This window comes from Tachyglossus aculeatus, chromosome 2 (assembly GCF_015852505.1).
Source record: "Tachyglossus aculeatus isolate mTacAcu1 chromosome 2, mTacAcu1.pri, whole genome shotgun sequence".
NCBI lineage: Eukaryota > Metazoa > Chordata > Mammalia > Monotremata > Tachyglossidae > Tachyglossus > Tachyglossus aculeatus.
Window position 1 is genome coordinate 89,842,031 of NC_052067.1, and position 25,455 is coordinate 89,867,485.

Here is a 25,455-nt window from a genome sequence, read left to right on the forward strand (position 1 = left end):
TAATGAATATAAATTATTTAAGATTGTCAGTCCTTGTAGCTCAAAGATATTGTAAATAGATGAGTGCAGTCTTGCAAATCATCCAGAAAAAATGCAAAAGCGCAGTTTCAAAAAGAAGTTAGTGTGAGGTAAATGGATAATTGAAAATTGCCCAGCACCTTACATTACAGAGGCATTATTTCTAAATACTAAGCAGGGCCACCTGGCCAAGAGCGAGTCCTGGAAAGAATTTAAAAGTGAAACCCACCTTTAAATTGAAACGAGACATTTTAAATGGAAAATAGTGGGGCTAATTAGCATTAGCTAATCCTTAAACTCTATGTTTAAGGAACTCCTGTTTCTTTGTTTTCTCTCTAATAGCTTCCTCATGATAGAATGTAATGACCTTGTTTTGAACATCTGGAGGTTTCTACATGCAGAAGGAGTACAAGAGAAAAAAGGTTTTGCGGGGAAATGTGTAGAGCCTAAAACAGAAGTAAATCGAAAGTGTTGAAATAATTAAGAAGCAATGTGGCCTTGTGACAAGCCTGAGAGTCAGAGGTCCTGGGTTCTAATTCCCTCTCCACTACCTGTCTCCTGCATGATCCGGACTTTGTGCCTCAATTACCTCATGGGCAAAAGGGGAATTAAGACTGCAAGCCTCATTTGGGACAGGGACTATGCCCCACTTGATTACCTTATACCTATCCTAATGCCTAGTACAGTGCTTGACACATAATAAGCACTTAACAAATACCCTTAATATAATAATTAAAAAGAGACATAGAATAACAGTCCTGCAGAGATTGTTTCAACAGCTTCATTATGACATCTTCTCTTTCCATTTTTTCTAACAATGTATGCGGTTCTGTAAAAATTATTTTCCTTTGACAAAATAAATCATACTTCTTTATTAACGTCATCTTCAAAGCTGTAAATAAAATCTATTTTCTTTCAGATTGTGCATTTACCCTTTGAAAATTACATATTGGCTTATTATCGTAGTCTTTTCCTGGAGTGCTTAGGTGCCGTATTGATCATTTTATTTTCTAAAGGGCACTAAAAAGCATTTGTTTCAGGGAAAAATATTCCACATTCTGTGCGAGCAGAATAAATAAAAATTGATAAATCTAATTTGGAGCCGATCAGAATAGATGTCAAATTATTTTGTGTTTAGTTAGCTTTACTGTGAATTTGGACTTTGGGTCTGGCAGCAGTTGGACGCCACCCTAGGCAACTTTGCAATTGGATAGCTATTTATTAAGAAGGAGTATTTTGATTGGCTCCTTAATTCATGAGGGAGCAGTTAAACAGCTCATTAAACTCAGCTGCTTAGTATGCTAAACTGTTCACTTCATCATCTTCTGGAGGGAAACAAACATATGCATATCTACAGTACTTTTTCCTTGGTGTATGGTCTTTTAACAAGATAACTCCAAAGGGTGTGATTAACTCGAGCTAATAAAGTCCCTGAAGGATTCAAACAGCCCAGCTGCATCTTCTGCCTTGTAATACAAAAGAGCTGCAATTATTTCAGGTTTGCTATACTATCCTTGTGCATAAATGCTGAATTAATTCATCTCGTGGCCTACATGATCAATCAATCAAATAAAGGCAAATTTGCATTCTTAACTCTTGTGTGATTCTAAGTTACTATTTGTTGGTATCTAATTCAGGAAATTCTGACATGCATAAGAAAAGAGAACACCTGTGAACTTTCCTAGTCTCACAAGTAGGCAAATGATGGAAAAAAAAAACTTAGCTTTTGGACAAAGGAAGAAAAACTCTACATTAATGGATTTTTCTTGTACTTCCCAAGCGCTTAGTACAGTGCTCTGCACACAGTAAGCGCTCAATAAATACGATTGATTGATTGATTGATTTTCCAGAATGTAAACTTTAAAAAAAAATACAATGAATGTTTCTTATAGTTACATTAAAAGAAACACAAACACACTTTTAATCATTCTCAAAAAGGATCCACTGAAACATAAAATCAGAGAGAGGTAAATGGAAAGTTCCCCTCTCAGGGTTGCATCTGGAGAGTTTCCAGTACTCGACCAGCCTTGACTATGGAATGGAGAGTCAAGCAGAGGCTTACCCATTCCATTCCTAGCTTGGGCAGTGGCTAGCGAGTGGAAGGCAATCTGCTACAAGTCAAAACTCCACTGTGCTGGCAGCAGTGGCATGGGAGAGACTCGAAGACAGAGACTCAAGTTCACTGCACTGAAGGTGGCAAAGGTAAACCACTTCCGTATTTTTACCAAGAAAACTCTATGGATACACTACCAAAACAACTGCAGCTGGAGGTAGGGGAGGTGTGTCCATGGTGTCACTATGAGTCAGAGATGATGTGGCAGCATAAGATAAGACAAATGGGAAGCAGCATGGGCTAGTGGAAAGAACATGGGCCTCTCTCTTCCTCCCTTCAAGGCCCTGCTGAGAGCTCACCTCCTCCAGGAGGCCTTCCCAGACTGAGCCCCTTCCTTCCTCTTCCCCTCGTCCCCCTCTCCTTCCCTTCCCCACAGCACCTGTATATATGTATATGTGTTTGTACATATTTATTACTCTATTTATTTATTTATTTTACTTGTACATATCTATTCTATTTATTTTATTTTGTTAGTATGTTTGGTTTTGTTCTCTGTCTCCCCCTTCTAGACTGTGAGCCCACTGTTGGGTAGGGACTCTCTATATGTTGCCAATTTGTACTTCCCCAGCGCTTAGTACAGTGCTCTGCACATAGTAAGCGCTCAATAAATACGATTGATGATGATGATGGGCCTGAGAATCAGAGGACCTGGGTTCTAATCCAGGCTCTGTCACTTGCCAGCTGTGTGCCCTTAGGCAAATCATTTAACTTTTCTGTGCCTCAGTTAACCTCGTCTGAAAAATGGGGATTAAGACTGTGAGTCCCATGTGGGACATGGACTATGTCCAACCATTTAGAAGAGAAGCAGTGTGGCTCAGTGGAAAGAGCACGGGCTTTGGAGTCAGAGGTCATGGGTTCAAATCCTGGCCCTGCCAATCGTCAGCTGTGTGACTTTGGGCAAGTCACTTAACTTCTCTGGGCCTCAGTTACCTCATCTGTAAAATGGGGATTAAGACTGTGAGCCCCCCGTGGGACAACCTGATCACCTTGTAACCTCCCCAGGGCTTAGAACAGTGCTTTGCACATAGTAAATGCTTAACAAGTGCCATTATTATTATTATGTAGTTACAGCAGCACTTAGTACACTGTGTCTGGCATATCGTAAGTGCTTAACAAATACCATAAAAAATCATTAGATAGTTTCTAAATATGGTAAAGAGAACATTGATCAGTCTATCAAACTGTATTTCCTGAGTGTCCAGTGTGTTTAGAGCACTGTGTCAAGCATAAGAGAATACAGTCAAAGCAAAAGACCCAGTGCACGCCTTTGAGGAGCTTACGATCTACTGGAGGAGACAGGCAGATTTAAATGTTTTATAAACAACTGGTAGCAGCAAGTTTAGAAAAATGATTAAATAAATGGGGTTCATTAACCAATGTATGCTTTAATGCTAAGGTCGGGGAGCTCTTTATACTTAAAGTGCTAGGCTGTGCGGTTATCAGTGTTAGTGAATTTACTTGGGGAATGTATTCTGAAGGGAAAGGTGGGTTGTCAAGAGGGTTTTGAAAATTGGGAGGGCTGTGAAATTATAGTTTTAACATTTATGTTTTAATTGATTAACTTCCCCACTAATAATTCCTCCATATTCCTTTCTGCGCTACCTCCTCATTAATGCAACCATTCCTATTCTTAGGTCTTTTTAAGATTGTGGCAGACAGAAATCCCTATCTCACTATGGAAGAAATCACCAAGGCTGTTTATATTGGACCAAACCGTCTGGGACATCCCTGCTTCCACCATGAGAAAGATATCAAGTCAGGGAACCTCACCATCAAACGTGGGGAGCAGATCGTACTCAACTCCATTGAAGACCTAGATGGAGAAATGATGGTGAACTGTGGAGTGGTAAGGAACAACCAAAATCACTCATTCACCCTGCCTCTCTCCCAAGAAGGAGCATTCTATGAGTGTGAAGATGACCAGATCTATACTCTGAAAGAGATCGCTGAATGGAAAATCCCAAAAAACAGGAAGCGGACTGTGAAATTTACTGACATTTCAAATATTTGGGACTCAGCAAATCCATTGCCCAAGGATTTTGATGGTTCACTTCATCTCATGCCCATCTATGAGCTGCAGGCAGTGATGAAATGTAAGTAGATACAGAGCTGAGCAGTCCTGGTGAAACATATTCATTGTTCAGGAATGAGTTGACAAGATTATAATTCATTCAATTCATTCAATCATATTTATTGAGTGCTTACTGCGGGCAGAGCACTTTACCAAGTGCTTGGGAGAGTATAACACAACAGAATTGGTAGACACATTCCCTGCCCACAATGAGCTTACAGTTTAGAAGGGGAGACAGCCATTAATATGAATAAATGAGTAATTTATAATAAGTAATTTAAAGATTCACCGCTCAGAGTCGCACATGGAGAGTTTCCAGTACTCTTCCAGCCTCGATTATGGGAGGGAGAGTCAAGCAGAGTCTTACCCATTCCATTCCGAGCTTGGGCAGTGGCTAGCATGAGGAAGGCAATCTGCTACAAGTCAAAACTCACCTGTGCTGGGCAGCAGTGGCATGGGAGAGAGTTGAGGGCAGAGATTCAAGCTTACTGTATGGAAGGAGGCAATGGTAAACCACTTCCATATTTTTACTAAGAAAACTTTATGGATACACTACCAGAACGATTGCAGATGGAGGTGGGGCGTTCTGGGAGAGAGGTGTCCATGGCGCCGCTGTGGGTCAGACACGACTCAGCATAAAACAACAACAACAACAATTTAAAGATATGAACAGAGTCACTTCACTTCTCTGTGCCTCAGTTACCTCATCTATAAAATGAGGATTGAAACTGTGAGCGCCATGTGGGATATGGACTGTGTCCAGCCTGATTAGCCTGTATCTAACCCTGTATCTTACTATGTACAGTGCCTGGTACATAGTAAGCCCATAACAAATAGAGGGGTTAAGATGGATTCCCTGTTCTAAAAGGGACTCATAATCTAATCAGGGTGAGTCTTCATCACCACTATTTCAAAAAATAATTCAAGAGCCTTTACTGTAGTTGGTGGGACATGCCTTTCCTTCAGACCCACTGATGTCCAATGGCAGGAGACTAAGAGCACCAAAGCTTCCCTTTTGTATTTGCAAGAGCACAGTGTGCAACTGTGCAAGATAAACTCTCTCAGTGACACTCACACTCCTGGATACAGCTTCATAGTCAGTTGTGTTTGAAAGTTTTGGAAACCCTCTAGACTGTAAGTTTGTTGTGGGTGGGAAATATGTCTGTTTATTGTTGTATCGTACTTTACCAAGAGCTTAGGACGGTGCTCTGCACACAGTAAGCACTAAAGAAATGCAATTGAATGAATGAGTGAACCCAAGGACAATCCTACTACTACGTATTTTAATAGAGAATGGAGAAGAAGTGTGGCCCACTAGAAAGATCATAGACCTGGGATTCAGAGGACCTGAATTCTAATGCCAATTCCACCGCTTGCCAGCTGTGTGACCTTGGACAAGTCACTTCACTTCTCTGGGCCTCAATTACCTCATCTGGAAAATGGGAATTAAGACTGTATGCCTCATGTGTGACATGGACTGTGTCCAACCTGAGTAGCTTGTATCTACCCTAGGACTTAACATAGTGCCTGGCACATAGTACGCACTGTACAAATATCACTGAATAAAATGGGAATGGGAGGGCAGACACATATAAAGTGGGAGTAAATCATAGTAAGAGCAGCTTTGAAATATATAACTTACAAAGTTACTTTGAGGAAGCCTTGCTTTTTCTGGAGGAGAAAATGTCGATTTTCCAAACGGCAGTGCTCTTACATGTGAAAAAGTTGGAGATTACATAGAAATTGGTGGAATTATCCAGATAGAGAAAACAAAGTACTGTAAATATGGTAACAAGAGAAAACACTAAGAGAAATTACATCTTATAGATATTTTGTTATTGCTTGTGCTCATTTTAATATACTACACTCATGAGTTATGGCAACCAAGTTATTTATTTTTGTTAGACTCTGTAAAAGGAGAGTATGGCAAAATACATCCTAAGATTTAGCAGGAACTGGGTCATTGTGCTGGCATAGATTTTTTTATGTGAAAACTGAATATTGAAACTTTTATAATAAAACAAACAAAACCCAATGTGGGGCCTTAATTTGACTCTGACTTGATACGGATCCTTTTGAGTCGAACCTACAAATGACCAGATTTCCATTGTTATAATTCATTTGCAAGTTTAGCACTTTTGAAAAATGAATTCTTGGTGGCTCACAGGTTCATACGTGAACAAGACTGGGAAATCCAACACTGACTATTCCTTAGAGAGGTAACTTTGTGGATATAGGTAGTCTAACCATGGCCAGTTTATTTCCTCCCAGTATTGTTGGTGCACAGGAGAAACTTGTGGCTTTTCAGTTCCTCACATTAAATCCCTACTCTTTTTTTTTTTGCTATTGACCTTTAGTTTTGAGATAAGCTGTCCCATTAACCCAATTATCTTGTATCTACCCCAGCACTTAGTACAGTGCCTGGCATATAATAAGCACTTAACAAATGTTTGTCTCCCCATTTAGACTTTAAGCTCTTGTGGGCAGGAATGTGTCTGTTTACTGTTACACTGTACTCTTCCAAGTGCTTAGTACAGTGTACTGCACACATAAGCTTTTAATAAATACTATTGACTACCACAATTATCATTATTAACCTAGTCCCCCACTCCACTAGTGTTGGGTTTTAATCCTCTTATTTTGTGAAGGTCACGGAACTGCGATAGATACAAGATAAGCAATTAAGTTACATTGCATTCATCCTGGACTTTTGGGGAACATCTTGACAAATGAATCTATGGTATTTATGAGCTTTAGCTGTGTGCACAGCTCTGTACTAAAACTTGGGAGAGTACGATAGAATAAATAAACATGATCCTTGCCCTCAAAGATGTTTTAATTGAGTATGGAAGACAGATAGTAAAATAAATTAAATAAATTACAGGTAGGGGAAGAAAACAAGTAGAAAAATATGTACATAAGTAGTGTGGGTGCAATAATAATAATAATGATGATGGTATTTGTTAAGTGCTTACTATGTACCAAGCAGTGTCTAAGCACTGGGGTAGATACAAGGTAATCAGGTTGTCCCACGTGGGGCTCACAGTCTTAATCCCCATTTTACAGGTGAGGGAACTGAGGACCAGAGAAGTTAAGTAACTTGCCCAAGGTCACACAGCAGACAAGTGGCTGAGTCAGGATTAGAACCCATGACCCCTGACTTGGAAGCCCGGGCTCTTTCCACTAAGCCATGCTGCTTCCAAGCCAACCACTCACTAACATTCTACCTTTACACTCTTTCCGCCAATCACTATGCATTTAGACAGACGACACATTTGAAAGGACTCACTCTTAAGTCATGCATCATTTAAAGACCACAAACGTTCTGAAGCAAGTCATGTTTTCCAACAAGCAGTGCTGCGTGACTAGGTTCTTTGGCTGACCAGCTCATTATGTGACTCAATGCTCTGCTAGATTCACATACTACAGTACGAGTTGCGGTGCATTTGGTCGATATTTAGTCAGTCGATTCTACCCTCAAATCATTAATATGGACCCCTTTCTCTCCATCCAAACTGCCACCATGCTGATCCAAGCATTTATCATCTAGGTGGTAAGCTCCTTGTGGGCAGGGAATGTGAGTACTGACTCTGTTGCATTGTATTCTCCCAAGTGCTTCATATACTGCTCTTCACACAGTAAGTGCTCGATAAATACCACTAATTGATTGTATTCTCCCAAGTGCTTAGTACATGGCTCAGCCACAGTCAGTGCTTAATAAACACCACTGATTTGTTACAGTAACTGGTGTGACAATTCAGTTCTATATTGATGCCTATCAGAACTTGCTGGCTCTGCTACTGTATTGGTGGATATGTTTGAAAATGTTGTTATTTGTATGGATTGTTAGATTAAAATTGGGTTTTGATATATTAGAAATTCCTCACTGTTGACTTTAAGACAATCAGTTTAGTTCTCTTTCCCTTTCCTATCCTCACTCCTCTGCACTCCCACTTAGCCTACATATGTCACCATACCTACTCACTGTGCTTCATTCCCATTTATTTTGTATTTGTATTTTTTCGTGCCCACTCTCCTGCCTGGAACATCCTCCCACTTTGTATCCAACAGACCACTCTTCTCCCCGTCTTTAAAGCCCTAATGAAATTGTAGCTCCCTGGTCAATTTTTCACTTCCCCGCCTATTTTCCTGCATCACCTTGAATTCACAACCCCTAAGCACTTGGATGCCCACCTCACCCCCACCACACTTACATATATAGCCTTATAATTAATTGCCTTTCTTACCTGTAATTTATTTTAATGTCTGCTATCCTTGGTACCTCCCCTCGAGCATTCTCAGGTTGCTGAACTAATAATAATGATAATAACAATAACAACAATAATAGTATTTGTTAAGCACTTAGTATGTGTTAAACACTATACTAGTACTGGGGGTAGGCACAAGTCCCACATGGGGTTCACGATCTAAGTGGGAAGGAGAACAGGTATTGAACCCCCATTTTGCAGATGCGGGAACTGAGGTACAGATAAGCAAAGTGGCTTGCTGAAGCTGCAGACAAGTGGCAGACTAGAATTAGAACTCAGGTCTTTCAACTCCCAGGCCTGTACTTTTTCCACTAGGCCATGATGCTGCCTCATCATCATCAGTGATATTTATTGAGCACTTACTATGTGCCAAGCACTGTATTAAACACTTGGAAGAGTACAAAACAACATAATTAGCGGCCACATTGCCTGCCCATAGCAAGCTTACTGTCTAGAAGGGGAGTAAGACATTGATATATAATAATAATAATAATTAATGGCATTTATTAAGCACTTACTATGTGCAAAGCATTGTTCTCAGCACTGGGGAGGTTACAAGGTGATCAGGTTGTCCCACGGGGGGCTCACAGTCTTAATCCCCATTCTACAGATGAAGTAAATGAGGCACAGAGAAGTTAAGTGACGATATATATGTATATAATTTATAATATAGGATGTAAAGATATGTACGTATGCTGTGGAGTACTACAACTCCCAGAATCCTTTTGGGCCTAGACCGAGGGCAGACTGAACTTGGCCAGATAGACATTAGCAGCACAAGAATTTACCACTGAACAAGAGCACTTTGGGGTCCGAATGAGGTAAGGTGACAAGTTTGGTCAGGATGGCCCGAAATTGGGTATTTATCCTAAATTACCCAGGTCTACCTATAGTAATAAAGTCCTGACCCAGCCAAACTGGGATGTATGGTCAGACTATGCCAAGGTTGAAAAGCAGATATGGTAATAATAATAAAGACGGTCTTCATTAAGCATTTAGTATCATAATAATTGTGGTGTCAAAGTGCAGTCTATGGGCTAAGACCAGCACTAAACACTGGGGTAGATACAAATTAATCAGGCCCCACATTAGGCTCACAGTCTAAGTAGAAGGGAGAACAGGTTTGGCCAAGATCTATGTGCCAAGAACTGTTTTAAGCATTGGTGCAGGTACGAAAGTATAAATGAGCGTGAACAGTGAACACAAACATCAAATCTTAAAATATATCTAGGCTTTTATCTACAGCAACTCCCCAAAGTAACACTCATCTTTTAGTTCTTGGAAAAATGCTATTGAATTTTAGAGAGGGTATTGTGTAATGTGTTCTCTCACGTTAAGATAAACTGTAAACCTGACCTTGGCTTAAGCACTCTCCTTCCCCACTTTGAAGTATTTAGACTGACTTGAGTAGGGTAATTAGAGACCATTCAATTTAGTGTTCCTGTACATGATAGCAGATCTACTTATCATAGACCATGGTAGATTTCTATTTTTCATTTTTGTTGAATAAGATGTGAAAAATACCATTTTGAAAATTAAATATTACATTTACATAGCTACATACCAAAAATCAATTTCAAAATATTTCATTCTATACTGTAACATTATCATATAACTTTATGTATTGGGATTTTTAGGCATTGGTTTTAGTGTATTGGTCAATTTATGGATTTGGGGAAACTATTCAAGTACTTGGCATTATGTACTCTGGGAAAATATACTTTGTTTAGTACTACTTTACTTAATATTCTATATCCATGGATCCTATTTAGAGGTATTGCAGTCATTTCATTCTAGAACATTTGTACAAGTTATAGCCTTGTTCTTACTGCTCCCAGTATTTATAAACATTTTTTTTGTTTACCTGTCTTCCCCATTACATTGTAAACTTATTAAGGTCAGGGATTGAGCAAGAGTCTTGTTTCTCTTGTGCTCTCTAAAGCACCTAGTAAAAGTGCTGCCCATGGTAGACAGACAGTGCCACTGTTTAATTGTTTGTAAGTAATAATAATAACAATTACAATTGTGGTTTTTAAGTACTTATTATGTGCCAAGCTCTGCACTAAGCTCAGGGGTAGATACAATATAAGCAGATCACACATAGTCCCCATTCTACACAAGACTCACAGTCTAAAAGGAAGGGAGAGCAGGTATCAACTCCATTTTTACAGATAAGGAAACTGAGGCAAAGAGAAACTAAATGACTTGTCCAAGGCAAATGATGGAAGCAGTATTAGAACCTAGGAGTCCTGACTCCCAGGCTGTGCTCTTTCCACCTAAGTAGGACATGAGTCATCCCAAAGTAAGAGAAGAGATTGAGAAACCAAAGCAAACACCAACAGTCACAGTAGTCATAATAATATTATTTTCCAAAACCCTGTAGAGCCAGTTTCTCTTAAACCTTTATAGCCTTGGAAGGGAATCAGCTTCTCTCTACCCACCCTGCAATATAGTGACTGAAAGAGGTGCAGCTTCTTCAAGCACAGATGTGCCAGTCCAGAGAGTAGGCTTAACTGGGCTAAAGTGGTGGGGTGATTCTGATGAACTGTCTCAACCCTCTTCCTCAATCTCACCCTTCCAGGAACTGGAAGTGTCCCAAACCACCATGGGTTTTGGCCACCCCCTTCCAGTCTGAGCCCCCTTTATCCTCTCCTCCTCCCCAACACCCCTACCCTACCTCCTTCCCCTCCCAACATCACCTGTATATATGTTTGTACAGATTTATTACTCTGTTTATTTTACTTGTACATATTTACTATTCTATTTATTTTATTAATGATGAGCATTTAGCTTTAATTCTATTTGTTCTGATGACTTGACACCTGTCCACCTGTTTTGTTCTGTTGTCTGTCTCCCCCTTCTAGACTGTGAGCCCGTTGTTGGGTAGGGACCATCTCTATATGTTGTCAACTTGTACTTCCCAAGCGCTTAGTACTGTGCTCTGCACACAGTAAGCGCTCAATAAACACGATTGAATGAATGAATGAATGATAGGAGTTGTAGTAGCAGTTGTAGTAGAAGCAGCATTTACTGAGAGCTTACCTGGTATGGTGCCCTGTACTTCCGCATCAGCCTTCTGATTACTTCATCAACTTCCTTGCTGATCTCCTTGCCTCCTGTTTCTCCCTTCTCCAGTCCATACTTCACTCTGCTGCACAGATCACATTTTTAAAAAGCAAGTTAGTTCACAGCTCCCCTCTCTTCAAAAACCTCCAATGGTTGCCCATTCATCTGCACAACGGGATAGAAACTCCTTACCATCACCTTTAGAACACTCAATTTCCTCTCCATTCCAACCTTACCTTGCTCATCTCCTACTACAACCCCACTCACACAGTTCACTCCTCTAAGGCCAACCACCTCACTGTACTTTGATCTTGTCTTTCTTGCTTCCAACAACTTGCCCATGCCCTCCCTCTGGCTTGGACCTTCCTCCCTCTACATGTCCGACAGATCATCTCCGGCTCCATCTTCAAAGCCTTTTTAAAAACACATATCCTCCAAGAGCCCTCCCCTGTCTAACCCCTCACTTCCCTGAGTAAACCCATTCTTTTGCATTGCCTCTGCACCTCTTCAGCACTTTGATATTCTCCCCTCCTCAAGCCCCATGGCACTTAAGTACCTATCCGTAATTTATTTTAATATCTAGCTCTCCCTCTAGTCTGTAACCTCCTTGTAGGCAGGGATCATCTATACTTATTCTTTTGTATTGTACTCTCCCAACTGCTTAGTACAGTGCTCTGCCCACAGTAAATGCTCAATAAATACCACAGATTGATTGATTGATTGACTGTACTAGGGACTTGGGAATTACAGAATAATGATGTGACCTGTCCCCTACCCACAAGGAGCTTATTATGCTCTAATGGCAGGGGATACCCCAATGTGTACAAACTGCTACAGCTCTGCCATATTGTTGTTAGTGAGCAGAGCACCACCCTTGTCTGGCTTACCTCCAAAAGAGCTACTTCCTACATAGAGGCTGTGGCTGTGCAGTGGGGTATAGGAGGAATAGGAGAACTGTCATCTTCCTTCTGCAGATCTGTGAGGAAACACCCCCACCCCAGCCCCCAACCAAGATTTTTGCTAATCTTCTCTTCCCCTACACAAGGAGGAGAATAAGGCCTATTGTTTTTATGGTAGGTGACTACATGAAGTTTAATAAAACCAGATCATAAAGAAGTCCCCCTTTGGAAGCTATAAACTTCTCCTGGGGAGGTGAATCCTTTTTGCTTCTGAAAGGAATTGTTCGGTTTATCAAGAAAAAAATAATTCTAAGTGATAAAACATCAGAATCTCCTCTCACTGCAGATTTGCTTTCTTCCACCTCCAAATGACTGGTTTTCTGAAAGGAGTGTGGGAGTTTGACTGAGAACGCTGCTGGGTGACCAGTGATCCCTTTCGCAAACAGGTCATGGTTAACCTGACCTCTAGTTGGTAGCTATTCACCAGGTGATGACTGCATCCCTGCACCCCATTGGTTACTCGTGGTCTTTGCTCAAAAGAGCCATTAAAAATCTGATTATGACAGTTGATACAGTTTGTTTATTTTTGTTGTTGCCCATCAGATAACAGCTGGGCCATTGAAATAATTATCCAATTTTTCTTTAGTGGCCTCTTGTGGTCTCCCACCTCTCCTTTTTCCCTCCCCTTCACTACCACTCACCATACATCTACATGTAATAATAATAAGTGTAGAGCTTGTTAAGTGTTTACTGTGTGACAGGCACTGCACTAAGTGCTGGGGTGGGTATAAGCAAATCAAGTTGGACACAGTACCTGTCCCACATAGGGGGTCAGAGTCTTCTATATCTTTTTCATGACTACACTGATCGCGTGTCCCATAAGGAATCTGCTTTGGATAGGTGCTATACTCTATGCTTCACACGTATCCAGCCATAGGAACCATTGGATAGCCCATCTTTAACCACAAGGATGGGTTTCTAGGAGGACACCTATGACATACTTTTGCCAGGGTTCTAATTCTGCTGTTGCAGACAGAATTCTGAGCTGCAATGGTGCCTCAGTGAGGGAGTTGTTGATGGGTTTATTGTTACCAGATAGGAGGTCAGAAGGTTGGTGCTCGGGGGACTGCTGAGTCCTTATCATAGAGGATCTCCCCGTCAGTCTCAATCTCTGAACGCAAAGGACAAGTCTCTCTAAAAACTGTGAAGCATTGCCTCCTAAGCTTCAGTGGCAAATAAAAAGTACAAAGCTCTTAGACTGCAAACTGCTGTAAAATGCCAAATACAATATTAATGCAGAATGCATTTTTGAATGGGTTTCATGAGTGAAAACAGTTATCATAAAAAATGCAAGAGCACTGGTAAAAATACCATGCAGAAGATTTTATGTATATATAAAGATAAACGATGACAAGATGCCCTGAGAGATCTAGCATGAGTCCTTTAAAAAACTCCTCTATTTGTCTTGAAAGATGAAAGAAATGGATTTGAGTGCCTTAAAACGCCTAGTTCTCCCAGAATGCAGAGATTACTTCCTTGCAGAACCTCATGTTAAGAAAAACATGTGTTGGAGTACTCACTATGTCTAGTACTGTGTACTTGAGAAGCAAATTGGCCTAGTGGAAAGAGCATGGGCCTGCAAGTTGGTGAACCTGGGCTCTAATCCCTTCTCTGCCACTTGTCTGCTGTGTGACCTAGAACAAGTCACTTAACTTCTCTGTGCTACAGTTACCTTATCTGTAAAACTGGGATTTAAATCCTCCCTCCTTCTTGGACTGTGAGCTCCATGTGGGACAGGGACTGTGTCCAGCATAATTACTTTGAATCTAACCCCTCCCCTAGTACAGTACTTGGCACATAGTAAGCACTTAACAAATATCACTAAAAAACTTGTTCATGCACACAAACTTTTCTTCAACCACCACACTATGTTGTATCTAGACCAATTCATGTTGTCAGAAGAACATTCCCTAATTTTGCCAACATTTTCTGTCCAAAGTGTTTAGTGTAAAAAAGGCCTGTAGCAGAACTAAGTATATGTGTTACACTTTTTGTATCCTTTTCCAGAGTCTGTTTCTAAATAGACTGTAAACTGTAGGCTCACCTTCTGCTGAGAAACAACATGGTCTAGTAGAAAGAACAGAGGACTGGGAATCAAGGATGTGAGTTTTAATCCCGACTCTTCCACTTACTGCTGAATGACTTTGGACAAGTCACTTACCCTCTGTATACTTCAGTTTTTTCATCTGCAATTTGGAGATTAAATATCTATTCTCCCTCCTCTTTAGACTATGAGCCCCATGTGCGACAGAGATTGTGTCCAATCTAATTATAATGCATTTACCTCCCCCCACCCCTCAACACATAGTAAATAAGCACTTAAAATGCCATGGTTATAATTGGGTTTTGTTATTATTATATTCAGAAAATTTACTTGGTTGAATAAATTCATTTTGGTTTCAGTTAAAAAGTGGCATTTTCATGTGGGGTTGTTGAAGGACATGGCTTCAGAGCAAACACTTTACAGCTGGATCAGCTTTAAACTCAAGGTTCCATTTTTTTATTTCCATTTCAGTCCGAAAGGAGATTGTCCATATCCTCTCCGATCTGGATGTTGAAGTCAAGGATATAACTGACAATTCCGAAGCTACTTGTTTCCTCCAGCTGTTATCCACCGAAGACCTTTTTGAGAGGATGAGTAAAGAATTCCCCATGGTCGCTGAGGTAATAGAAGGTCCTCCAGGGAGCCAGCCGCCCAATAGCTTTTTACAACCGGGGAAGAAAATTGTGATCCACAAGAAGTATCAAGCCACCAGAATACTGGCCTCTGAGATCAGAAGCAGTTCCCCCAAAAGACATTTCTTGATCCCCCCCGGTTATAACGGAAGATTCAAGAGGAGGCCCCGGGAGTTCCCAACGGCCTACGACCTGGAGATTGCCAAAAGCGACAAGGAGCAGCTTCACGTGGTGGCCACGAAAGCCTTTGATGCTCAACAGGAAGAAATGTCGTGCGTATCAGTGGGAGACCAGTTCCTCGTTCACCATTCTAAGAGGAGTGAGGTCCTGAGGAAAGGGACCAAGAGACCGCCCGACGCGCTGACCTGTGAACGGATTCTCAAAAAGTCCTACGAGACGGTCCTGCTGCCCTTATACTTGGAAGGGGGTTTCATCGAAGTGATTCATGACAAGAAGAGGTACCTCCTTTCGGAGCTGTGCATTCAGTTCCCCTTGCCCTTCAACGTCACAGTCTCTGTGAGAGACCTCTCGGTCAAAGAAGACTTGTTGGCGGGAACGCCGGGCCTGAGACTGGAGGAAGAAATCACAGACTCTTATCTGCTCGTGAGCGGGTTCGATCAGCCCAGCGAGTGCTGGGAAATCCCCGTGGGTCGTTTAGGTATGTCGGTCCAGCTGGTCGGTAGTTCGGCAGAGGAAACTGAGCCGTCTACGGTCCGGACTATGGTGGAGGAGATCAGCGAAGAGCAGTACTACATGGTGCGGAGATATGAAAATCCAGTTCTTCATCCGCCGCCTCGTCCTCCCAAAAAGCCTTTAGTCATGGAGGCCAAACTCACCGTCCCTTCTGTGCCAAACCAAAGTGGAACAGGTCCACCAAAGTCTCCTAAGGTAGGGCTTGGTTTTTATGATTTTATGATTTTATGATTTTATGACTGAGCCCCTTCCTTCCTCTCCCCCTCGTCCCCCTCTGCATCCCCCATCTTACCTCCTTCCCTTCCCCACAGCACTTGTATATATGTAATTGTACGTATTTATTACTCTATTTATTTTACTAGTACATATCTATTCTATTTATTTTATTTAGTTAGTATGTTTGGTTTTGTTCTCTGTCTCCCCCTTTTAGACTGTGAGCCCACTGTTGGGTAGGGACTGTCTCTATATGTTGCCAACTTGTACTTCCCAAGCGCTTAGTACAGTGCTCCGCACACAGTAAGCGCTCAATAAATACGATTGATGATGATGATGATGATGATTTATGACTGACAGTCTCCTTTTAAGCAGAGGTGGAAATAACAACAATAATGACTGTGATATTTGTTAATCACTTACTGTGTGCCAAGCGCTGTACTAAACCCTGCAGTTAGATATAAGATAATAGGGTTGCACCGGGTCCTGTCTCACATGGAGCTTACAGTGTGAGTTGTAGGGAAGATGGGAATGGAATCCCCGTTTTATAAATGAGGAAAATGAGGCACAGAGAAGTTAAGTGACTTATCCAAAGTCACACAGCAGGCAAGTGGTAGACCTGGGACTAGAACCCAAGTCCTCTGACACCCAGTCCAGGCCTTCTCCTCTAGGCCATGCTGCTTCTCCATAGTAAACATTTATCAAATGCTGCAGTTGTCATTATTATTGTGGGAACTGTTCTGCCTAAATTGGCTTAGCCTACCTTGCACCAACCTCCAGTTGCTGTGGACACTACAGAAGTTTGGACTTGCTTAACCAGGCTGGAGCCTGCTCAATGAATGCTCAGTTTAGCGTAAGAAACAGCATGGCGTCACGAGCCTGGGAGTCAGAAGGTGATGGGTTCTAATCCCACCACTTGTCAGTTGTGTGGCCTTGGGCAAATCACTTCTCTTCTCTGTGCCTCAATTACCACATCTGTAAAATGGGGATTGAGACTGTGAGCCCCACATGGGATAGGGACTGTGTCCAATCCCGATTTGCTTGTATTCACCCCAGTGCTTAGTATAGTACCTGGCACATAGTAAGCACTTAACAAACACCATTATTATTATTATTTTCATTATTTACCCCTGTAGCCTCACAAAACTTCTCAAGTTCAGATGCACCACACTCTTAGGGAAATCAATGATCTCTGAGAGGGATGGGGATGACTCACTAGTTAGGTAATGAATGGTATTTGGATGACCCTTTTTTAACCAAAATCCAGGCTATTTGTAAAAGAATGGAAATGAGGCATGATAATCTATGGTTATAGAAAAAACGTTTTAGCCTCCCCACAACTAAAGCATCATATTTTGTTTTATTACATCAGGATGCTTACAAACTTGGATGTTGTGTGAGGTTTATGCTGCATTAGAAATATTTTGTGTGACACTGCATCAAGGTTCAGATAGTCATTTCCTTTTGAGGGGGCTGTAATTATGAATTTTATATGAGGCTTCTTAAAAGTAAATCAATTTTATTCAGGAAATACTGATCATTTCCATCAAGGTGCAGTGCTTTTAATACTCTACCCCAGGAAATGAGCACACATAAAACTTCTCTCCCCTTCCCCATGCCCCTTGGTGGGGTAGCTATGATGCAGCAATAACAGTTATCTGCATTTTGTGGTATATGCTGAAAGAGGCAGAACGGCTTGGCAAAACTGTGTTAGAAATGCGGAAGCATCTGCCTACAAGCTGCCTATCTTTAGCCAGGGTTGTTATCTCTTGCTCAGCCTTCAAAAACAAAATCAATAAAATTGCAGACAGTTTGGGATCATTACAGAGTCAGCAGCTCAATCAGCACTGGAAAGTTTATGCTGGTGAAACTTCATTTTGACATGAGTTCTTTTTCTTTTTTTTTTTCTGGGGTTCTCAGAGTCCAGAAGGTTGGATTGTTCCAGTGAGCAGAGGGACCCATTCAGTGGTTGGCAGAAAGGGTGGCTATACTGTAAATTCCTCGTGGGAAGGGAACTAGTTGACCAACTCTGTTGTACTGTACTCTCCCAAGCATTAGTATAGTGCTCTGCACACAGTAAATTCATTCAATCGTATTTATTGAGCACTTACTGTGTGCAGAGCACTGTACTAAGCACTTGTTGCTCAATAAATAACATTAATTGATTGGAGCTGTGGTTGACTGAAGGTTAGAGGGTGTGCTCAGTTGAGGCAGGGTTCTGGCAGCAGCTTAGAACATCACAAAGAAAGTTCATTCATTCATTCAATCATATTTATTGAGCACTTACTATGTGTAGAGCACTGTAATAAGCACTTGGAAAGTACAGTTCAGCAACAGAGACATTCCGTACCCAACAAGGGGCTCACAGTCTAGAAGGGGGGAGGTAGACATCAAAAAAATTAAACAGACATCAGTAGCCTCAAGAGTTGCTCAGTTTGTTTTGTCTGTTCGTGAAGGAAAGCAGCCTCAAGTTTTGAGTGTTTTGATGCTGAAGTCTTATAACCCTGCAACACAAACCTGTAAACACAAAGACTCTGGTGCAAATGTGGAAGGAAGTACCCACCTCCCACCCTGTGAGCAATACTCAGAGATGCGGGTAGACTGGGATGGACTTGGGCATAATGGTACCCGTGACATCATTCCATAACTCGCCATGCCTAGCATAACCCCTGCAATGTCCCCTGTGCCAGTCCATCCAATGTCTGTAAGGACTGATAGAGGCTACCCTAACTATCCTTGCTGGGAGAACATTCCTGGACATCATCTCCCTGAAACACTCAGGATTTTCCAGACCTCAGCTGGAAAGGCCAGGATTTTCTGAGCAGTCTCAAGTAATAATAATAATAATAATGATAGCATTTGTTAAGTGCTTACTATGTTCCAACCACTGTTCTAAGTGCTTGGGGGGATACAAGAGAATCAGGATGTCCCACATGGGGCTCACAGTCTTAATCCACATTTTACAGATGAGGTAACTGAGGCACGGAGAAGTTAAGTGACTTGCCCGGAGTCACACAACTGACAAGTGGCGGAGTGGGATTAGAACCCATGACCTCTGACTCCCAAGCCCAGATGAACAGGCATGCTATTTAGGAATTACTAAATGGAGAAATTTTGACTGAAGACAGATGTACTCATTTATGGTATTGTTAGGATCTTAAATAATATTTACAACATGGCTGTAAGCCCAGATAAGGTATTTCAGGTAGTCAAATTCTTAAACTCCCCAGGCATGTTTAGTATGTTAAACTGCCTTTTGCGGCCTCAGAAGAAGTTCTAACTCCTCACTGGAGGCATTTACTTTCACTTTCTTTTAACAGTGATTACTTGGCTCGTTCCTTTTTGCCATATTAAATTTTACCAGAGGTATATTGTGCTTTGCACATAGTAAGCGCTAAACGAATGCAATTATTATTATTATTATTATTATTATTCATAGAAGGACTGTGTGCAACATTAATCATACTTATCTACACCGATTATCACTCTGGACTCCACAGCCTAATAGGGACTGAGAAAATGTATAGAGGGTTCAAAGAAAAATCATGAAGATAGTTGATGATTTGGAAAATGAGACCCATATGGATAGGTTAGAAGAAAGATTTAGGGGAGGTTCTTTAAGGCTTTCCAAATATTGAAAGGCTATTTTACTAGGGTGGGGAAGGGGGTTGACCAAGTGTTTTCTATCTTTTTCTAAGCTCAGAACTAGGGAATTAATGGGCTTTGGCTGCAACCTGAAGAATTTAAGTTAAACATAATAAATGTCCTTCCTGACAGAAACTGTCAAGACTGGGATACATTTCTTCTTCCTCCTTTTCCCCCTTTATTTTTCTTATCTCTTTTCTTTCCCTCTCTCCCTCTCCTCTTTTTTTCCCTTTTCTCGCCTCTCCTTTCTCCTTTTTGCCCTTTTTCTTCTTTCTCTTTCACCCCTATTCTGATTGAAGCCTCCACCCAACTGATCACTTAGATTTTCCCCCTCCCTCAGCCCTCAGCAGTGGTTCCCTGGGACACCTTCTCCAGTCGGGGTTGATGGCAATAAGGTGCTGGGGAACAGACTCTCCCATCAAACCACTGAAGAAAGCTGCAGCTGATTCTGGATCACAGTAATGAATAATAATAATAGTAACCATTATTAAATATGTTAAGCACTTGCTATATGCCAGGCACTGTACTTAGCGCCTGGGTGGATACAAGCAAATCAGGTTGGACACAGTCCCTAGTCCCCTGTGGTGCTCACAGTCTCCATGCTCATTTTACAAATGAGGTAACTGAGGCACAGAAAAGTGAAGTGACTTACCCATAGCAGATGAGTGGCAGAGCCAGGATTAGAACCCATGACCTTCTGATTCCCGGGCCCATGCTTTATCTACTGTGTTGTGCTGCTTCTCTGGGATCTAGCCATACTCCACGGAATCAGGAGCAGGAGATGAGATAGCCAGAGTGACCATGAGTCCAGATACAGTAGTGTCTCAGGGAATCACTGCAGACTAGCCACAGCCCCCAAAGCCCTGTCCAAACGTCTGACTACCCAGACGAGTCCTGAGCTTCAAGATTGTCAGGGAAGTTTATGGCTCTGACTTCCAAGAGCTATTTAGGAGAAATGTATCTCTTGCCCTGTAATGAATGAGCTCCTCTCCAGGTCTTAAAAGCCCCAAATGGAACTGAAATTGAAAGATGAGGTATTTCAGCTTCTTCTGAGCATTCAGCCAGGGCTGGAAACCTCACAAACAGTTCGTTCTGTTCATCTAGTGAAAACCCAAGCGGTCAGTTCTCCACCTGAGTTTCCAAATTTCTGTCAGACAAGACCACCCAGGAGAGGAATTAGAGCCGAGAGTAAGGGCAGGGCCTAGTCCTGAAAAGAAATTGTGTGTCTGAGTAGCACAGTTGATCTGGAGTAGGAGAAAGAACTGAAAAAATAGGTCTGGTGGTGTGAGTGGGTTGGGGAGCAGACAGTCCTTATGAAGTAGAGACAAGTATCTCTGCTTGTGTTACGGAATCACACAGCAAGGCCTAGTGGATAGGGCAAGGGCCTGGGTGTCAGAAGGAGATGGGTTCTAATCCTAGCTTTGCCACTTGTCTGCTGAGTGACCTTGGGCAAGTCACTTCTTTGAGCCTCAGTTATCTCAACTATAAAATGTGAATTAAGACTGGGAGTCCTATGTGGGACAGGGGCTGTTTCCCACCCAATTTTCCCTTCTAGATTGTAAGCTCATTGTGGGCAAGGAATGTGTCTGTTATATTGTTATAGTGTATTCTCCCAAGCACTCAGTACAGTGCTCTGCACACAGTAAGTACTCAATAAATGCAATTGACTGACCGAGTGGCACTGCAGTGCTTCTGACAGTGTTGGTGGCTGAAGAAGGCCTGAAGACAGAGCTTTACTGTCTCCCAGGTTTCAGCTGATACCATCTGAATGCAGAATATTATTCACAGTAGTTGAGCGATTACAAATTTCTCCTCCTCACTGATGTTCTGTCAGTGATAGCCATGCATTTGTTACTTGGTGACTGAGTGAGTTTATCCTGTGATCATTGCCACCACTAGGCTTAGTGGGCAGAAGGTCAACTGAGGCAAGGGCTCAGGGAGTGGGTTCTTCCTACAGACCACTGAAACCAGGTGCAGCTGGTTCTGGCTCACAGCAAGAGATCCAGCCACCAACCCAGGGCCTCTTCTTGATCTAACATCTTTTAATCTAAAAGTTCCTCTTTCTGCCTTTTTTGCTCTGAGCTAGAGAGGACTGATCTTCTTCGACCTTGTGAATGGGCCCACTGTCCATAGGGTGGCCACATAGGCACTTCCATACCCCACATTCTGATTTGCAGCTGAACTGTTCCCTTTCTGGTATAGTCCTAGCATCTGTGCCTTCATGTCCAATATTTTTTTACTTTAAATAAGCAGCCTCCCTCTGTCTTGATCCTGCGGCTGAGTTCAGTATACTACAGTGCTCTGCATATAGTAAACACTCAATAAATACCATTGATTGATTGATTCCATGACTCAGAAGCCGCACTCATGTACACCAGGACCTCGGAAGAAATACAAAGATTCTAGAACAAGAGGGGAGCAGTAGAATCTACTCCAGAGACATGTTCTAGATTCAGGCAGCCTGGGACAGACTGTGACTAATGGTGCAAGTGACATCAGTCAGTCAGTCATATTTATTGAGCACTTACTGTACAGGACACTGTACTAAGAGCTTTGGAGAGTACAACAGATACATTCCCTGCCATTAATGAGCTTACAGTCTTTGCAGATTCAGTCTAATGACTGCCCTGTGTGTCCTGGGTTCAGAGCACAATACTAAGTGCTTGGGAGAGTACAATACAATATAACAGACATATTCCCTGCCCACAATGAGCTTGCAGTCTTTTCAGGCCCAGTCTAATGACTGCACTGTGTGTCCTGGGTTACTGCAGTGAAGAATGCGCAACACGTGCTTTTGGTTTCCTGTGTCCCAGCACAGAAGAGAAGAAGCTAAAGGGTTAGAAAGAAGAAAGATATTCTAAAGGAAGCAGCAGTATTTAGCCTGGAAAACTGAACACAGAGAGAAGATTTATACCAGGTATAAGATGGGATCCAGTCTACTCATTTCCAGCTGCTATTCATTTCCTCTGGGCTCAGGAAAGGTGAAAGATTTAAACTGCTGCAGAAAGGATTCAGATGAGACACTAGAAAGAACTCCCTAGCAATAAAGAGAGTGAGACACTCTGATGAACCTGCCCAGTCCTGTGATTCTAAAATTAGCAACTTCCCTAACCCATGTTTGGGGAATAATTCTCATGTTGCTTGTGTACACTCTTAGTAATTCAACCTGATTTCTTGTCCGGTTTTGCTGCATCTGACTTTCTCAAATTTAAATTTAAAACAGAAAAGAAACTTTGCCTCTACTATACTCTCCCAAGAGACTAGTATAGTGCAGTACTATAAACTGTAAGCTCCCCCTCTAAACTGTAAGCTCCTTGTGGAATGGGACCGTGTCTACTAACTCTCTTGTATTGTACTCTCCCAAGCGTTTAGCACAGTGCTCTCCCAAGAGCTTAATAAATACCATTGATTGACTGATTGCTCTACGCACAGTAGGTCCTCATTGATTGTCCCAATAGCAGCATTGCCAGTGGTCTTATGTTAAACTCACTCCCCCTTTCCTCTTCTCTGGCTCCTTTCTGTATCTCCCTGACTTGCTCTCTTTGTTCTCCCCTCTCCCAGCCCCACAGCAGTTATGTGCATATCTGTAATTTATTTATTTATATTATTGTCTCTCTTCCCCTGTCTAGAATGTAAGCTTGCTGTGGGCAGGGAACGTATCTGTTTATTGTTGTACTCTCTTAAACACTTAGTACAGTGCTCCTCACACAGTAAGAGTGCAATAAATACAATCAAATGAATGAATAAATGGAATACTAGGGCACTATTTCCCTGTGCATTGCCATTTACAGAAGTCTATGGGGTAATAGTCAATCAATGGTGTTTATTTATTGAGCACTTACTGCTGAGCACTGTATTAAGCACTTGGGAGAGTACAATATTACAGAGTTTGTGGACACATTGCACAGCTCTTGGAATCAGGGTTTTGTTCCTTCTTGTTTAGCACTAAGCACTTCCTACTAAGTAGCTCCTTACCCCCCCCAACACACACCTGAAACATGGAGCTGTGAAGAGTCCAGGAGGCATTATGGCATTATGTATATATGTTTGTACAGATTTATCACTCTATTTTACTTGTACATATTTGCTGTTCTATTTATTTTATTTTGTTAATATGTTTTGTTTTGTTGTCTGTCTCCCCCTTCTAGACTGTGATCCTGTTGTTGGGTAGGGACCGTCTCTATATGTTGCCAACTTGTACTTCCCAAGTGCTTAGTACAGTGCTCTGCACACAGTAAGCGCTCAATAAATACAATTGAATGAATTAATTAATTAATCTCATCCAGGTACTGGCTTGGTTCCGCTTTCAATCGATCACTGTTCTTAGTGCTTGGCAGATAATGTGGCTTAATGGAAAGGGTACAAGAATGGGAGTCATGAGATAATATCTGGGCTCTAGTCCCAGCTGTGTCACTGATCTGCTGTGTGCGGCCTTGATCAAGTCATTTACCCTCTCTGGGCCTCAGTCTACTCATCTGTAAAATGGAGATAAGATTGTGAGACCTTTGTGGGACAGGGACTGTATCTACTCCCAGTGCTTAGCTATGTACAATTGTTTTATAAATGCCAAAATTAGTGGACATGATCCCCACCCTCAAATAATGTACAATGTAGTGGCTCAATGGAAAGAGCATGGGCTTTGGAGTCAGAGGTCATGGGTTCAAATCCCAGCTCCACCAGTTATCAGCTGTGTGACTTTGGTCAAGTCACTTGGCTTCTCTGTGCCTCAGTTACCTCATCTGTAAAGTGGGGATTAAGGCTGTGAGCCCCCCCATGGAACAACCTGATCACCTTGTAACCTTCCCAGTGCTTAGAACAGTGCTTCGCACATAGTAAGTGCTTAGTATATGCCATCATTATAGTAGGATAGATAGACACAAAATAAATTGCTGATAGGAGGAAGAACGAAAGGACTATATGTACCTGAGTTATCATCATCAATGGTGTTTTTTGGGCACTTACTGCATGCAGAGCACTGTACTAAACACTGGAGAGCGTATAATCCAACCAAGTTGATAGATACATTCCTTTCCCTCAGTGAGCTTACAGTCTAGGGAGTATTTGTGCTTAAGTAATAGGACATAAAAGATATGTACACAAAAGTGGGATATTGTGGACATATAAGTACTAAAGTGGCAAACAAGTAACAGAGAGACAGTTTGAGGGGTTAGAAACTGGAGAGTTTAGAAATTAATGGGACAAGCTTTCCTGGAGGAGAACTTTATAGATGGCATGAACCTCGGTCTCTCAGATTTGAAGGGAGAGGGAGTTCCACGCAGGGAAAAGACATAAGCAGGAGGTCAGCTGCAGAAGTGATGAGAAAGGGGCACATTGAGTAGGTTAACTTGAATAATGATGATGATGATGGTATTTGTTAAGCGCTTACTATCTGCCAAGCACTGAATGGATAGGTGGGAGGGAGAGAGCTGATTGAATTACTTAAAGCTGCTGATCAGAGGTTCCTGCTTAATGTCAAGAGGAATGGGCAGCTATTGGAAATATTTCAGAAGTAAGGAGGCATGTGTAGAGCAGTGTTTTAGAAAAATGGTATGGGAAGCAGAGTGAAGTACTGACTAAAGGGGGAGAGATGGGACTTGGAGACTCAGTAAGGAGGCTGATGTGGCTCAGTGGAAAGAGCATGGGCTTTGGAGTCAGAGGTCATGTGTTCAAATCCCGGCTTCACCACTTGTCAGCTGTGTGACTTTGGGCAAGTCACTTCACTTCTCTGGGCCT

The 25,455-nt window shown here is 41.9% G+C and overlaps 1 protein-coding gene and 1 non-coding gene across 2 annotated transcripts in view; both read left to right on the forward strand.

Annotated features, from left to right (window-relative positions):
- THEMIS (thymocyte selection associated) overlaps positions 1-25,455 on the forward strand; it is a 173,259-nt gene that overhangs the window by 52,895 nt on the left and 94,909 nt on the right. The window contains exons 3-4 of the mRNA XM_038742153.1: positions 3,766-4,224; positions 15,011-16,059. Of these exons, the coding sequence (XP_038598081.1) occupies positions 3,766-4,224; positions 15,011-16,059 (1,508 nt within the window). The remainder of the gene's footprint in view (positions 1-3,765; positions 4,225-15,010; positions 16,060-25,455) is intronic.
- On the forward strand, positions 2,000-2,137 carry LOC119924931. The gene has a single exon (XR_005449609.1). It is a non-coding gene; the product is annotated as a small nucleolar RNA SNORA7 (small nucleolar RNA).